This window comes from Watersipora subatra, chromosome 7, assembly GCF_963576615.1.
Source record: "Watersipora subatra chromosome 7, tzWatSuba1.1, whole genome shotgun sequence".
NCBI lineage: Eukaryota > Metazoa > Bryozoa > Gymnolaemata > Cheilostomatida > Watersiporidae > Watersipora > Watersipora subatra.
In genome coordinates this window covers 42775572-42793673 of record NC_088714.1, presented here as the reverse complement: position 1 = coordinate 42793673, position 18102 = coordinate 42775572, and the positions used below count along the sequence as shown (strand labels likewise).

The window sequence follows — 18102 nt, the reverse complement described above, 5'->3', positions numbered from 1 at the left end:
AAAACAGGAACAGAGTTGAGCTCAGAGGTAAAGATTGGAAATAAGGGTTGGTTCTGAGCTTATGAGTAAGTCAGAGAGCTGATAACATGTAATTAGGGTTTAGTTCTGTCATTCTTAGAAATAGAGTGATAATTAGGCATTATTCCTGCAAAGTAAATACAATTACATGCTGTCTAATGCTTGATTTAAACCTAGCCAATCGGATTACAGTTTGAAAGCTCAAATCCGCGTCATGCGTTTTCACATAAGCTCTGGCAGCATATACAGTAAATGCTTTTTGCTTTAACTCTGTAGAAAATTTTAAAAGAAATTGGAAAGATGTTCGATCATAAATAATTGAATCGTATATTTTGATGAATAGTTATTAATTTCTGACAATTACAACGGAGTGCCACAGTTGCACCGTGTATTACAACTATATATACTAGTATATATAGTTTACAGTATATATATATGTATACAGGAGTGCAACAGTTGCACCGTGTATTACAACTATATATACTAGTATATATAGTTTACTGTATATATATATATATACAGTATATACTAGTATATATATACTAGTATATACTGTATATATAAATATACATACCCATAGATATACATTGTTTGCAAGGCATATTATATGGTAATTCAAAACACTGTAGCCTTAATTGAGGATTGGCAGTTGCACCGAGCTTCATTCTCACTCTCTCCTAATTGACAGCTACTTTTCTCATTTGTATAACTGAAAAATTATTATAAAAACACTCAGACTTGTTAAAAACAGTCTTTTTTCCATAATGAAGCGCACGCGCGTTTGGAGAACTAATCATCCGCTAAATTTAGCGAATGAAACTTGTTGCTAAATATTTTTCTTTCATTCATCAAACTTTTTCATTAGCGTGTTTATAATTTATAATCCAACGGGTAGATAAAGCTATCTTTGCTTATCAATGATGTACGTACCTTTTTTATATAGAGATTTCTTCGATGATTGGTTATATTGATAGCGGTAGGTGTGCTGCCGTTAACATAACATCTCGCTGCCACGGCTGAATCTTCATTAGCCATTACCTTGACTCTCAGTAGCCAGTAATTAGTGGCTCGCAGGTAATAGAGCCAGTCGAGCTTGTCAGGGCACGATGATCCATCAGAGTATTAACTCTATCGTCAGCGTCACATCTGCCAGCTCATCCCATGTCAGGCATTTTCCTTCAAACTCATCATCTCTGGCACAGTCGTGCAACGGACAGATTTATGGAGGCTATCACCTACAGAATACGAGGGCCCCGTTCGCTATCAATGATTTACTTGGTAAGTTATATATTATGTTTTTTTATTATTGTATTATGACTGTTAGCTATTAGTAAATTGATGTATTTGTATAAATTAATATATATCTTTGTATAGATAGCTAACGTAATATGTTTACACTTACATAAGTTAATATGTCTATTAGCTAACTTTGAAAGTTGTTTCGTAAAATGTGTGAGATACTACATGTAATTGTTGGCATTATTTTATGGTCTTCTGTAATATTACATTTTTGTTGTATTATCTCATATTTATTGTTTCATCATTTACCTGTATAATATATTCTGTTATTGGTATCACCTTTGATGTAGCAATTGTCGAGTCAATGTGGAAAGTGGAATGTGTTGCTTTCCAAATTTGAGTATTTGTCAGCAGCAATGGATAGAACAGTAATACAGCAATTATGTTGCCTTCTATTTCTTATATAATAAAATCATACTATTTTAAAGCCATTCAGCTATATTTACGTAAAACTAACTGTTGAAAAAAATTTTCATAGTATTTGTTGAACATCTTTTGTGTTTCCTAGCCAATAGTTGATTAGCTTTTAGCCATGTATTCACTGTTAGAATTTTGTGAAGAACACAAACAGAAATTATGTGGTGTTTGGGTGGATATAAAAGGTATCATAGTAGCCAATTAAAATGAAGCTTTTTTAAAAATTAGGAAATAAAAAAGCTGATGACAAATGCTGAAAACAGTTAATAAGATTCTTTTAATAACGCATCCTTTTTAATAGAACTGACCTTAATAGATAATTTGTCAGTCTATAAAAAATTCATAGAAAAACCATGCGGTTGGCTCCAGTAGACATAGACATAGTCTTTTAGAATTGGTTTGCAAAGTTTAAAGAAGTTTATTAATACTGTAATAATGATTTTTTGCATGCAAAAACAAGAACAGGCAGCGCTGGTACACTTTTGGTACTGTCTTTTAGAAGGATAATGAAACACAACCATATTGTTACATTTAGGTTTGTCAAATACCAACTCAACAGCAGCGTTCCAAGTACATCCACCTGCTCCTGGAAATTATATGCCTTGTGCTCTCGACCCCAACCAAACTAGTCATCCATTTCGCCATGGCGCAATTTCCTCGCCGCAAAGCTACTATCATGCGACACCTAGCACAAGTTTTCCACCGAATATCAGTCAACACGGGGGAGGTATACACCATTTGACACACGAGTACCAGTTGCAGTCAAACAACCAGCCGTTTCATGTTGCTCACCACAAACAAGGCATGGATACGCACCAACAGTTATATAAAGGTATGAAAGTAACAAACTTGGCTTGATTTAAAACTAAAGAAATAGTTATTATAATAGGATGGTAGGTTTTGACCTTCTGACCTCATATTCTTCACCGTAAATTTTATACTCATACGTACTTTTAAACAAACTTTGTTAAACGTATGTTTCAATTTTAAGTATTGATTATGTTCAAATAATAATAATAGTAGTAACTAATATATATATAATATATAGAAGTAGGTCTCCTGATCCTGGACTGTATTAACAACCTTCAATTGACCTTAAAAGCATTTTTAATAGCACAATTCCTGTTGAACTGAATACCATATTCAATCTCCAAACTCGTAGAACTAAATGAAAACAAAACAGAAATCGAATAGAGTAAATAGTTTTGTTTCACATTCTTTTGAAGATGGTTGCTAGACAAGTCAACCGCGGCATATAAAAGTCACAAAATAAAGCTGTGATATAGTCTTTAATGTATAGTAAATTACTTAATTTGAGCAGTAAAACATAAAGGATACATGAAAGGTTTTAAATTTAAATCATCAATTCAGATAAAGAAGAAGCTCAAGCAATTATTTTACAAGAACCGTTTCATTATCTGTAGGTACTAATATATAATAGTAATAATAATAATAATATATAATAGTGATAATAATAGTAATAATATATAATAGTAATATTAATATATATAGTCATGATAATAATAGTAATAATATATATTAGTAATAATAGTAATATATATAACAGTGATAATGATAGTAATAATATATAATAGTAATAATAATATATATAATAGTGAAGATAATAGTAATAATATATAATAGTAATAACAAAAACTAATTTAAGTAGAACTGAGAGGAAAGAACATGCATGGGGAAACAAGCAGGTGGTGAATAATTATACGTGAGTAGGGAACACGGCAGAAGGTTGTCAGGGAGGGTGTCAGAATACTAAGGTGAGGGTTCTTGTTACACGACATACTAAGACAGTAAGAGGACAACAGTAGCTTGGAAGAGTAAGACAGAGAAAGAAGGAAAACCCTTAAGCAAAGCAGTAGCAGAGATATTTACCATGTATCTACCGCGTATTTACCGCGTATTTACTGGTAAATATAATGGTGTCAGCGTTGCTTTGATAAATATAGAGTTCACTAAGATGGTGAAAAAGTAATTGAGATGTGGAAGGACTCTGGCAGAGCTTGAAGTCTGAAGTCAAAAAGAGGACTGATGTCAAAGTAGAGGGGTACAAAACTAAAAGAGCGCAGAGTGAATTCTACAGATACCTCGAAGAAGGGAACACGAGTAGATGAAATGTTATATAGACCCAAGGAAAGTGGCAGCAATTATCAATATGCAAGACCAGATTATTCAGACCATGCATGGAAGCAGAACAGGGGTTTTGGCATTGAATCAGATCTATGTAGGTTGTGTATAAAGTTCTCTGAGGCTGTGATACAGAAGGATGCCAGCTACTTGCAGGAAACGATCCTGTGACCAGAGACAAGAGACAATAATGTGCTAAAGATTCTGACGGCTGCTTCGGCCAAAGAATCTCCTCAGTCATGACCAGTGCCGGTACAAGTTGAGATGAGGAAAAGACACTGTGTTGACATGGGAACAGGCAAAGTCGTGTTGGTACTTTAAAAACGAGATGAAAAAGGAAACAACCATCCGCCAACCAGATGTGACCAACTAGTACAAGAACAAGAAGCTGATCCAAATAAGAGACGTGACTCTCATGATGAGAACATAATTAGAAAGAAGAAAAAACAGCAGAGCTACCAACAGTTGGCTTACAAAGTCTGTGAGCTAAGGCACGGCTCTAGAGTAGAAACCATCCCTGTAGCTGTAGAATGCATGGGCAGAAGAGCATATAAGTTGAAGGAGCGGATTAAGAGAGTACTGAGTACTAATGAAAAACTAGAACATATGACATAGAAGTTGAATTAGCAGAGAGCAAGAGTATCATAAGAAGGTGTTGCCAAACATCATAACTTCACACTAAAAACATATGAAAATTCTAAAAAAAACTTTGGTAGCACCCTAGAAACAGGATTTCAATGGGCTATATAACACAGTAATAATAATAGTCCTCTCGTTAGATATCTTAATAAAATTTATTTAAAATTTCAAAAGATAATAAAATTTTGGAATGAATTTTTTGAAAAAAACAGGTTGTAATATACCAATCTGTTAAATTATAAAGTTAGTAGTAGAATTAATACAAACTATTAAGTTACTTCAAACTATTTAAATATTAAATATTCTGTAACATTTAAATTTATATTTTTTGCCAGCATATAAATGAATTAATATAAGATTTAATTTTATTATAAGTCGAAAGATGTGGTCATTGGGTAGTCATGTAAGTAAAGTTTTTCACATTTTGTAAATGTTTATCTGGTAATCTGTAAGGAAAATACCTGGTAAGATAGGAAGGTTACAAATTGTACGATAAAGTACACGATAGACAGATAATAGCTCGCAGTTAGAATAGTTCCATTATTAGTAATGCATAGACTTCTGGATACTCTTTGAATAGCAGATCTTATATTCAGGGTACACATCTTCTTATGTTTATAAAAAAGCCTTTAGCTAATGCTGAGATAAGGGAGGGTGATATTACGGCCCTGAATTGTTTACCTTAATTGAAGCTATGGCAAGTTATTTCAGCTGTTTAGCAATGGCTGCGGTTGATAGGATGGGATTAGGATCAGAACATCAAATTCTTTTTTACCAACAAAAACTGCCTGAAAAATGGCAAAATGTTTTTGATTACTACTCAAAGACCTAGACTTATATTTCTATTAAATTTTGTCATGAATGACAGCTAACTGTTTCATGAAGGAAAGATTCCCATGATGCAACAGTAGGTAGACAGTGTTTCTGTATCAACAATGACGGAACATTGATGTTGTGCTATATCAGACTATACAGATGTGTGTATGAAAATAAGAACAACAATAATAGCTGATTGGATCGCACAGGAAATGAAATGGAGGAGTACTATGATAGACAGATAATGAAACAGAATCCTGCTGGTAAAAAGAGCAAAAAACGCAGACACAGGTGAATATTACCTTTTAATACTTTTTCCCTATCAGTAGCAAACATACCCATTATTTGTTACTTTGCCTGTAATATGTTATTATTGTATTATTATATTATTATTACATTATTATATTATTTTTATTGCTAATTAGATGCTTTATCTAAATTTCAATTGTTGTATAACGATGCAGTAACCATGTTTAATACAAAACTAATGTCACCAAAAAACTTCTATTTGGTTTTAATCAAAGTTGACCTTTTTTGCCACGCAGCATATAAATAAAATTAGTTGGGTGGGTACCGTCTTGGAAGTATATCACAAAGTTGACTAGTCTGAAGCACTTGTTGACACTTGTCATATTTGAGGTCATGAGGTTTGTCAAACTGATATGTCATGTGTCATATGATATAATCCTAACTTATCACAAATCATACATTTACCAATGCTAGAAGACTCATGCTCTCACTGGGTGTGACCTGTCAGGCTTATTCACATGCGGTTCAGGAAAACCATCATAATGCTTGCATAGGAGTCCCTAGTAATAGACTTCCATACTCTAGAGGTTCTATATATTTTCCATTAAAAAGGTAGTTCTATGTATCTTCCGTTAAGAAGGTAGTTCAATGTATATTCTATTAAAAAAGTAGCTCTATATATCTTCTATTAGGGAAGGTAGTGCTATATATCTTCTATTAAGAAGGTAGTTCTGTATATTTTCTGGTAAGAAGGCAGTTCTGTATATCTTGTGCCTTAGGACTATCTTCACGAGCTATCAGCTCGAGCTCTTAGACAAGGCATTTCAAGATGCTCACTATCCTGACGTTTACACAAGAGAATCTCTCTCTGCTCGCGCCGAGCTTCCAGAAGATCGAATACAGGTCAGTGAATGCAGTCAGCATTTTGATGGTTCATGCTATTTATGTCCATATAGGCATAAGTTCATACCTGACAGATAGCTTTGTCTGTCTTAGTCTGTATAGGCACAAATCATACTCGGCAGATAGCCTTTTCTGTTTTAGTCTGTATAGGTGCAATTCATACCCGACAGATAGCTTTGTCTGTCTTAGTCTATATACAATGTAGTTAAAATTCATACCTGACAGATAACCTTGTCTGTCTTAGTCTGTATAGGCACAAATCATACCTGACAGATAGCCTTGTCTGTCTTAGTCTGTATAGGTGCAATTCATACCCGACAGATAGCCTTGTCAGTATTAGTCTATATAGGTACAATTCATACCTGACAGATAGCCTTGTCTGTCTTAGTCTATAGGCCTATAGGTACAATTCATGGTAATTTATCTGTATATGCTATAGATTCGTAAATCATACTACTTTTGTGTATTTAAAACTTTGTTCATTATGTATAAGTAAGTTTTTGCTAAAAACAATTGTGTGTTTTACCTGCAAGCAGTCTTCAGGTTTACAGCAAGCTGTCAACTTTACTTTTCTTGGCTATACCTCAAATCAGCTGGTAACTTTCAAACATTCTACCATAACTACATTTTACCAAGAAAGTCTTTCAAAGGAAGAGATTTGTTTCAACTCTATGAAGATAATCATAAAATAATTACTATTAAATACAACTTTGAAATGGAAATCTATTATTATTACTACTAGTACACAGGCAGTTCGGCACCTCGTGAGAGATTGTCATGTGTAATAACTATGTGCACAATTATTCCACAATGTAACAAGATGGTTGTTATTATTAATACTAGTACCCTGGTAGTCTAGTGTGCTGTGAAAGATCATCAGGTGTATTAACTATGTTTACAGTTATTCCACAATGTAACAAGATGGTTGTTATTATTAATACTAGTACCCTGGTAGTCTAGTGTGCTGTGAAAGATCATCAGGTGTATTAACTATGTTCACAATTATTCCACAATGTAACAAGATGGTTGTTATTATTAATACTAGTATCCTGGTAGTCTCTTTTGCTGTGAGAGATTGTCATGTGAATATCTGAGTTTGATTCCAGTGAGGTGCAGTCTTTTTTCCTCACGCTCTTAGTGTGACTTCAGACAGATGGACGGACATACATAGGTCTCATTATAGTAAAGATTACCGTACTATTATACTACCACCCGGACATAGCCTAAGGCTGGATTATACTACCAGCCGAACATAGCCTAAAACTGGATTTGTTGGCTCCTCATCAAGAGGTTTAGCGTTGTGAAACTCGCGTATGATATGTGCCAAGCGGTGAGGGTTTTTGTATGACGAACACATTCAAGTCTTTTGAAGGGAACGCATAGTGATCTGACAATGCTTTAGTGACTACTCCAAACGCTCCAACCGATCCACATCTTCTTCTATTCTTCCACATTTCTATCTTGAAGTCTTGATGTTTTATGATATTCCCCGTCTCTTTGTTGTTGACATTTGCATCTATGGGGCAGGAAACATCAATGATAGTGACTTGGTCTTTTTTATTTATTTTGGATAGCTATGTCTGGTCTTCTTGTGTGAATTTCTCTATCAGTGTATCAGAAGTCAAACGTAGTAGCTTGATGTTCTCTTTATCGGTGGTAGGCAGAGGATTGCGTTTCTACCACTGTTTAGTCTATTTAGATTGCGCTCCGTACTGAGAATTCAGTAAATGTACTTGCATACCGTGTGTCAGCTCCTATATTCTTCGTTGGTAAGCGCTTGGCATCCCAATATCACACAGTATGATGAATTGCCTCCTTTTCCCGTTTTGCATAGTTAGCATTTTGGATTGTCTATTGTTGGTGTTACTCCGGCTGAATAGTAATTGGTTTTGAGCTGTCGTTATGAGTGTCTCTGTTGATGCTTTCAGGTACGTTTTTCAGTCATTTCTGTATCTACACTTTTTCTCTATTGTCGCACATATTGCCCATACATTAGGTTATCCGTCCATCTATCAACATGATCACTTTTTGTAGTTATCATGCATGCTTCAGGGGTTAGTTATTCTCTCACTTATCGATGAATTGTCCTCTCATTATTATCATCGTTATCAATCTCTTCTTCCAACTTCACCTAGTCGTTGATGATGACATCCACTATGTTCTTTGGATGTGTCTGTGTACAATAGATCATATAATAGATCGTACAATAGACCGTATATTAGATTATACAATAGATCGTACAATAGATCATAAAATAGATCGTACAGTAAATCATACAATAGATCATACAATAGAACATACAATAGATCATACAATAGATCATACAATAGATCATACAATAGATCGTACAATGGATCATACAATAGATCGTACAATAGATTGTAAAATAGATCGTAAGTGTAATGACTTGCTCATGTCCATTATCTTTTTGATTTTCTGTGTAACGCCCGCGTTTATTCCACTTCTCAGTCTAACACACCAGCTCAGTGCCAAATCATCAGCACCACATACCGTTTATATATGACTTTTTGTATTTTGATAGCTTTGACCCGCATAGTGTTTGTCCTCTTGATGAATTCCTTTTTCTCTTTTGATTCGGTCCTTCCTTGTTGAATATCATCTATCTCTTCAACTTCGAGGTATTTGAACGGTTTGTCTGTGTATGTTGCTGTTTTGGGCTCTCCATATTTGATATCAATTATAACTTACTTTCAATATAACTAACTTATCAAGATAACTTACTTCTATGTTCTGGGAGTATATCTGAGCAGTCCGAACTAGGCTGTTCATATCATTGGGGTTTTTCACTTGAAGTTTGATATTATTCATGCGCTTTAGGGAAATAACATTTTTCCTTTTTTAAAGGTACTGTATACCCTTCATTTCTTTTTCTAAGTAGATAACTGAGAGTGTTGCAAGCAGAAAAGTTAGGAAAACATGACATTTCTTTAGAATTTTCCTCTTCCGATGGCAGTCTCAAATCTAATTTTTATTGATCCTTACAAGATGGCCCAGTTTTGCATTCTATAAAATTTATCAGTTTTTTGTTTCTACTGCGCGGTCAGTTTTAGTTTTTCTTCTATTGAAGAGTGTAGTTAGTCCTTGTAGTTAATTCTTGTAGTTAATCCTTGTAGTTAATCCAGCACATGCTCATATTGATTGATCTTCCTTGACTTTGTAGCTTTGATTGTTATTTTATCCATCAGCAAATGATCTTTGCTTTCGTTTGTTCTGTCTACCATATGTTGCCTTTCTGTTCTTCCGCAGTCATATAATTTTCATTCTGATGGCTTGGAAGGTTTTTGGTGCTGATTGATGTCAGCAGTTTCAAAATTATGTTTAAACAGATTATTGGTTAATAACTACTTGAGTCTGGTTTGGGCTTTTCAAATGACTTCTTCAGGAGGTGAAGCATTCCATTTGTTAGCTGTGTTAGCATTTAGTGCTTTTGAATAAGTTGATTAGAATTTTCTGCTCCTCTGCTGTGTATTTGTGCTAGACATTTCAGCCAGAAGTTGTAAATGAAACCAAGTCTTGTACATTTCCAATTGTTTGTTGATGTTACAGATTCTTGCACATCTTAAGTGCGGTAACCAGCTTTTCTTCTTCTTCCACAGCCTTGAATTCTTCATGCATCTCTTAGATTCACTATGCTACTGAACTGTTTCACAAGAGCTGCTTCATCGCTCCTTGATCAGGTGTCTCATACTTGACGCAGTTCTCTAGTTTTGGTTTCAGTAGAGTTTTAGTAGTTTTCTCTAGTGTAAGTTCTCAGCCTCTCCTAATATGGGCGACCTTCATACCAGTATTGGTCCAGTTTCTCCTTCTTCATTTTATTGATGTTTAATACCAACAGTTCCATTGTTTTTACTGCTGTCTAGTATACTAGCTTCTTCGTTTCTTCTATATTCCTTGTTCTGATGGTGCTCTCTGCTTTGTTCATTTACCTTCCCTTCTGATTTCATATTTAATTTTAGTTGTTATTTCCATTACATTTCCTTGCTAATTCTTCTTTGTTAATTCTTGTCTTCTAGATGTGAATTATATTCTTCCTGCTTTTCTGCTTCTACATGTAATTCATGCGAGTGATTGTCCAGTTCCTCTCCTTGTCTCTGACTTGCATAGAGAAATAGTGTGTTGTCATCATTTATGATGGCGATAGTCTCAGAGATGGTACTTCTTTGTATCCACTCCAATTCGGTATCACTCAGTAACTTAATCTTTATTACTACTTTTGTTGTTCTGTTACTTTGTTTTTGGTCTTCACCTGTTCAAAGGTGTCAACATTTTTCCTGAAACCCATGAGTTTGCCCTCCTTCATAAAAACATTTCATGATAAGCCCATTATTCTCTCCCTCTCAACTTCACCTATTTGCTAGTTCCAGTAGCAGGCTGCCCACTTCATTCTGCCCTGGATTCTACCAAATGGCTGCAGACCAGACCTGAGAACCAACGGTCTTCAAGGACCTGCTATTGTTTTCTGTAATATTGTGATACACCGTAGCTCATAACTACGGAGGTTCACTTGTTTAAGGTTCATTCCTTCAGCCTTTCATCCTTCCAAGGCCTGTGGTGACTAGTAATAAAATTGTTATTACTATTGTTGACTTTTTTAGCTTTTCAGTCAGTTTTTATGGCATTGGTTAGAGCTTCTAACCTAGGACGTCCAATACTTTTCTCAGTATAGTAGCTGATCCTAGTAGGGCAAATAATGCATTTTTCCTATCTCCTTCTTAACGTCCAACATGCCCAAGGATGCTTCCGGCTTGGTTACAACTCCCAGCACTCCAGCCTTCACAGGTATTACTGCTGCAAATGTTTTTATAGCTTCCTTACATCTCTAAAGATTTCTCAATATTTCTCTATTTTTCAGTTTCTTTTTCTTGTGTTTACCGTGACCTAGTACTGCATTGTCTATAATCCTGATACAGTCATATTCTTTGTCATTCGCCACGATGTCTGGTCTGCTGCCTTCAAATGCTGGTCTGTTTGTAATAAAAAGTCCTACAGGATTTTTGTTTTGTCATTCTCTAAAACCATCTCCGCTGTATGTGCATAACCCTGGCATCTTCTCCAGACTTCATGCACATGTTCAAATGTACTAGTGGTGTCACCTTCTTAGGCCTTTTTCTATAATCAGTTTCTGCCAGTTTCTGGCACTCGGTGAGTATATGGAAAATTGTCTTGTCTCTGTCACTCCACATATTGCTAGGGTTATGGCTAAAGCCAAATCTATGGCTAGGTTTAGGGGTAGAGCTATGGCTAATACTGTACTGAAACTATAATGTTATTATCAATAGTGTTACCAATACTATACTATTGCTATTACTAATCATATTATGGCGATAATATTGTTATTATCACTATTATTGTTAGTACTATACTACTGCTATTATTAGTATTAATATTATTATTAATAATATTACTATTAATATTATTGTTATTATTACTGCTATATTGGTATTATTACTGTACTATTGTTATTATTATACTGTTATTACACTATTGTTATACGTGATATGTAGACTAAACAACAAGCTATTCCATCACAACAACACATACCATCATAGTGGGATGTATTAAGGTATTTTTAATTATTAGCATACAATAAAATAAGTGAAATGTTTCTACTATAACACAAGCACGCGTGTTGATGAAACAAAAACATTTTTCTTTGCTTTTTGTGCAGTTTGTCTCATGCTTGCTATATAATCTGAACAACACTAAGTATAACGTTTTTATAGTTTTTGTCATAAAAAATAATTTGCACAACAAGTAATTAGGTCAATGAAGTTTTTTGTTGCTTTGTATCAATTCATTAAATTTTAATTTTTTGAATAGTTTTTGTCACTTTATCAGAGCATAAAGTTTGTTCACTGATCTGTGGCGTTGATATAGGGCTTGCAGGATTCCTTACAACTAGGTTCTCTATATGGCTCATAAATAAGAAAAGTTTGATGGCCTTGGTCTCCAAACTCAAACAAGTCAAATATGAACACATGAGATGTCCCCATAATGCCCTGTTTCTTGCCAATGTCATGCTATTTACTCAGACACCTGAGGTGTTATGTCACCTCTTATTAACCCCTAGTCGTGTCAGTCCGCCATTCAATTGATGGAATACCCTTTATTTCTATGCATTTCTAATTTGCAAAGGAACAAACGTAAATATAGATTGACAAATTTTGACCATGAGCTGAATGGTTGTTTCTGTCATGTCAGACTTTGTAAAGCATTCAATTATGGTCTCGACTTTGAAATTGTGACATATCATGCTCGAACTAAAATAACAACCGAACGTTTATTGTTTCACATGCAGCTCTCCATTTGTCAAGTCTTTTACCCGTGGCCATCCAAGAACAATTTCCGTCAATTTCCTAACACTTATACATTTCTACGATGTGCTAAAGCAATTATGGACTCTTCAATGGTTTAATAGACATAGAGACACTCGGACGAAGGAGCGTTGGCGACTGGCCACTCTTGACGATACCGGAGTTCTCACTTCGCTTCACTAATTATGATGTCACAGACAGTCTGTTGACACACAAGGTTGCTCTAGGTGGTCTAGCAAAAGTGTGAGCTTCACACGCATCCTCACACCTCTTGTAAACTCACCGCTGCCACAGCTCATCAAGTAGACAGCTTGTCAGTTCTAGGCTAGCCACACTCCTCGCTTCCGCCTTTCAGGCATCCACGACTGCTTGCTAGAGGCTGCCAGGGCTCTGCCAACAGTAAAATATCGTAACCAACTTTATACAGATTGTAAGAAGGTTGTTTTCCAGCACGAGCCTTAACGAATATATGTTTGAAAGTAAAGTTCAGACATATATGGAAACTTCTTCAGAAGTTCTTTTCTGGCAACTCTGTTACTTTGGTCTCTTTTGGCGAGTTTGTTTACTTTTTCACCGAACTCGAGTAATGCTGAATTTAGACAATATCAAGGAAACTGCAGCATTTTAGAAACTTGTTTACAATAATAACCCCTACATGCATTTATACTATATAGTATATTGTATTATAGCGTATTATATTATATATTACAAAATAATATACCATAATATATCATAGCATTTTATGTTATTATATTACTAATTGTAATATAATATGTTATAACATTTTATATAATAATATAAATACTATAATATATTATTTTATAATATGTTATAATATAATTTATTATAATATATTATATTATAATATAAACATTACAATATATTATAATGTTATATTATTTATTATGGTATAATATAATTTATTATAATATAATAGCCTATAATATAATATATTGTGTTATACATTGAAAGAGGATAGCTCTGTTAAGTGTTTATCATAAGAATTTAGGTCGTGAAAACATTCTGTTCTCTATTAAGAAAGTAGGTTTTATAATTTAGCTACCATAACAGTCTAAAGGTGCAGCTGCTGATGATACAATAGGTGCTTATAGGAAATACTTATAGCGGCACTTTAATAATAGCGCGTGATTTGATGATATACTTTTTTAGCATTTCTATGAATGTGCTAGTTAGCTATGTCTGTTCTCAGATCTTATATGAACGTAAATAAATCATCTTTTCACATCCATTTATACATGTTCAAGATAGAACTAGACACACCATGACTTAAGGAATCACATTTGCTAGGCGTTGGAATGCAGCCCTTTTCGGTGTGTTAATCTATTTCATAATTATTATATAATTACGTGCTTAAAACCAGAGCATATCAAGTAGATTCGACAGATTTTACTTTACCACAAATTAACTAACAAATGCATCCATTATCGTTACTCATTTCGGCAAACAAATAAACGAACCTGTCTTCCTACACCTGGCACAAGACCACCCACCCAGCGCTGTTGACAGACATGTCATTAGCAGTTCATCCCATTACTGCCAGCTTTCTTTCTCTAGCCTTATCAGATCATCCATGTCATAGGTGTACCTGATTTTCACCCATCATTTAATTATTCTCACTGCTGGATTTTTCTTATTTCAATTAGTTTGAAAAACTTATAAAACAGTTTAAATAAAGCAATCTATTCCTTACTAAGAAACTGCGTTCATGAAATCAATAAACGCCAACAACAGGTTGTAATAATACCAAGAAAAAAATTTGTAACAATAATAGAATTGTAACAATTTTGATAATAATAAAAGACAATGAAGTTTGTTATAGAATAATTACTAAAAACAAGTCATTATAGTTTATAATAGAATTAATTCTCATAATGACAAAAATAAAGAAAACAATAATCACAGACTTACATGTGTATATATATATATGACTTACATGTGTATATATATGACTTACATGTGTATATATATGACTTACATGTATATATATGACTTACATGTGTATGTATATATGGTTTACACATGTGTATATATATATGACTTACACATGTATATATATGACTTACATGTATATATATACGACTTACATGTATATATATATGACTTACATAAGTATATATATATGGCTTACACGTATATATATATATATGGCTTACACGTATATATATGGCTTACATGTGTATATATATGGCTTACATGTGTATATATATATATATATATATATATATATATATATATATGACTTACACATGTATATACTTTACTTACACGTGTATTATATATATATAACTTACACGTGTATATATATGATTTACATGTGTGTATATATACACGGTGCTAGCAAATATTAAACATTTTAGAAACAATAATGGCAAAAAATTAGACAAAGTTGTTTTGGTTAAGTTAAAATATATGAATATAGTTTTGGCATAGAGAAGCACATTTGATCTCCTATTTTTGGGAACGAATGGTACCCTTATAGATTAAAAGTCTAGAGCTTATTGCCGTCTGGGAGATCCTCGCATGTCTAACATTTTATTTGGCATTGGTAATCAGCAACAAAATGATGTTTTACGTTACGTGCCAAAAAGAAGAAAAATGAAAATACCGAAATCAGGAATTATTGAGTGAGTTGAACAAACGTCTTTTAAAAGTTAGTAATTTAATAGTATTGCAGAGAGTCTGGATAGTTAATGTAGATTGTAGTAACAGAAAGTTCATAAACTGAAACATATGGTGGTGAATGTAGTATGTTGGTGTCATGGAATAGAAAACGGTGTTTGTCATGTGTGGAAGATTAAATACAAATATTCGGGGCATAGTTTAGTGGATATAGTATGTACATGTAGTATAAGGTATATCCTTATGACACGAGCTCTAGAACTACATCTAATCTTTTTATATAATGAGACATAGAGATGTATGTAGACGTACGTAGGTTATAGGGTGATCGGATAGGCAAGTTGCTAGCAATATAATCATGTATCTCATGTGGAGTTGCCAGGCAGTTGGCCAGTCATGCCTCCCCCTGGCTTGTTTGGACATACAAAAGATCACAATCAACTTCATTACAACTTGTAGATTAATTTGGCTAATTTATCTGCAGCAATTTGAGCACCTTGACACGCGCTATCGGTCTGTGCATCCTCGCTAATAGCATTTGCTACCCTCAATTACGTCTTCTCTTACTTTATCTTCTCAATAAATTGTAGTTGTGTAGATGGTTCTGAACAGACCAATTGTTACATGTAAAAGTTGCGAAATGAAGTTGTTAGTCTTTAATGTTTAACACTTTGAAGTCTAACCTTGTATACACAAGCAGGTCTCCTGATCCTGGACCGTAGTAACAACTTTCAATGACCTTAAAAGCATCTTTACTAGCACAATTCCTGTTGAGCTGAATACCATATTCAATCACCAAACCCGTAGAACTAAATGAAAAAAAAAACAGAAATCACATGTAGTGAATAGTTTTTTTCTCACTCTTTCAAAGATGATAGCTAGACAAGCCAACCGTTACATATAATAGTCGCAAAATAAAGCTGTGATATAGTCTTTAATGTATAATGAATTATTTACCACGAGTAGTGAAACATAAAAGGTACATAAAAAGTTTTAAATTCAAGTCATCAATTCAGATAAAGAAGAAACTCAAGCAATTATTTTACAAGAATCGTTTCATTATCTGTAGGTCTGGTTTCAAAACCGACGAGCGAAGTGGAGAAAGACAGAAAAGACATGGGGAAAGAGCTCTATAATGGCTGAATATGGGCTCTATGGGGCCATGGTTAGGCATTCCCTTCCGCTTCCTGACAGCATCGTAGAGTCAGCAAAGAAGGGAGGCATAATGGAGAGCAATGCACCCTGGTTACTGAGTACGTTTTTTACTTCAATCTTATATAAAACGATATTTCCGTGAGTCTCTGCAACTCTAAAGGAGTATTTATAGTAAATAGCAGTAGGTGGTATTCCTTGGTCATATTAAATATATCATATTTGATTCAGTTGATGTTCTACACAGTCTCACATAATCTCATACTCTTCACCCATACGACCTCTTGTAGGTATGCACAAGAAAACCGATGAGTCGGAAGGTACAACATGTGTAGAAGATTCTAGTCAATCTGATGACAAGAACGTCTCTATGAATAAGTCTATAGTTGTATCAAGTACGGATATGCCATCTTTATTACCCGCACAGAACCTACAAAAATCATTGGAAGGAGAGAAAGCTGTAAACCATTGATTGGTCAGATTATCAACTGAAATGGGACACTGATTGGTCAGATTATCAACTAAAGTGGGAAAATTAAGTTTGGAGGAAGCATTCAACTCCAATAATTTGCTGAGCAATAGCTGCTGAAACACCTTGCTAATATTTATTTATCTTTTATTAATAACATTAATTTAAATATTTATACTTAGTTTTACATACAATATGGTGTGTTAACAGGCAAAGGACTGGCTATGATCAGAAACAAGAACGATTTCTAAGTCGTTAAAAGTTCGCTGACAATGTTTTTTCGGATCTCGAAAGCAATAGACTTGCTTTTCTACTCGATTGTTTTCCATATAGAAACCACATACATGTATAGACTAGCTGTCGATAGCCGACTAGCTGTCGATATACAATTATACAAATGTAATCGAATATAACAAGTATTTTAGATAGTTTTCTTCAGCAGTTCTTAGTTTAACTAATATCAACTATTATTTTTTTACCCTTTCATATAACTGTTCAATCCTTACTTCATATTTTTTTGTCAAAATTTGCTAGAAAAATCACCTTGTTTTATGGATTAGCTAAGCTGTTATCAAATCTCTGGAGAGGGCAGCTCTGTTCCTTATTATTGAATAAAGGTGATGAGCCATTTAAACTGACTCGCCTTGACAGGTACTTGTGGCGTGTGTGGTGCAAAGTTAATTCATAAGAGCACCAGGTGACTCATCTGCACAATTTGAGTCAACAGACGATTCACTCGGACAGTTAGAATCGCTCAGTGATTTGTTTGAGTTTAGATTGGCGAGTGTTTACAGAGAAACCTCTGCATTGTCGCGTACGACGTGAGCCCACTCCAGGATCTTCTTTTAATCCCGCCTTATCAAATCTTCTAGTGTACCGAAAGAAATTTATGGCAACCAAGTTCTTTCGACAATTTTGAAATGGTATCCATCGTTATTAAAATGTACATTCACTTTATGATTTGTACCATGCTAAAAATTGTTTTTGGATATGACTATCTCCTTAGCAAAAATTCTTTATCGT

The 18102-nt window shown here is 34.2% G+C and overlaps 1 protein-coding gene across 1 annotated transcript; it reads left to right on the top strand.

Annotated features, from left to right (window-relative positions):
• The first annotated feature begins 1124 nt into the window (after window positions 1-1124).
• LOC137400778 (visual system homeobox 2-like) lies at window positions 1125-17082 on the top strand. The gene is made up of 6 exons (XM_068087115.1): window positions 1125-1296; window positions 2270-2461; window positions 5541-5622; window positions 6360-6483; window positions 16528-16711; window positions 16901-17082. The coding sequence occupies exons 1-6, from the start codon at window positions 1125-1127 to the stop codon at window positions 17080-17082; spliced, it is 936 nt and encodes a 311-aa protein (XP_067943216.1).
• The last annotated feature ends 1020 nt before the right edge of the window (window positions 17083-18102 follow it).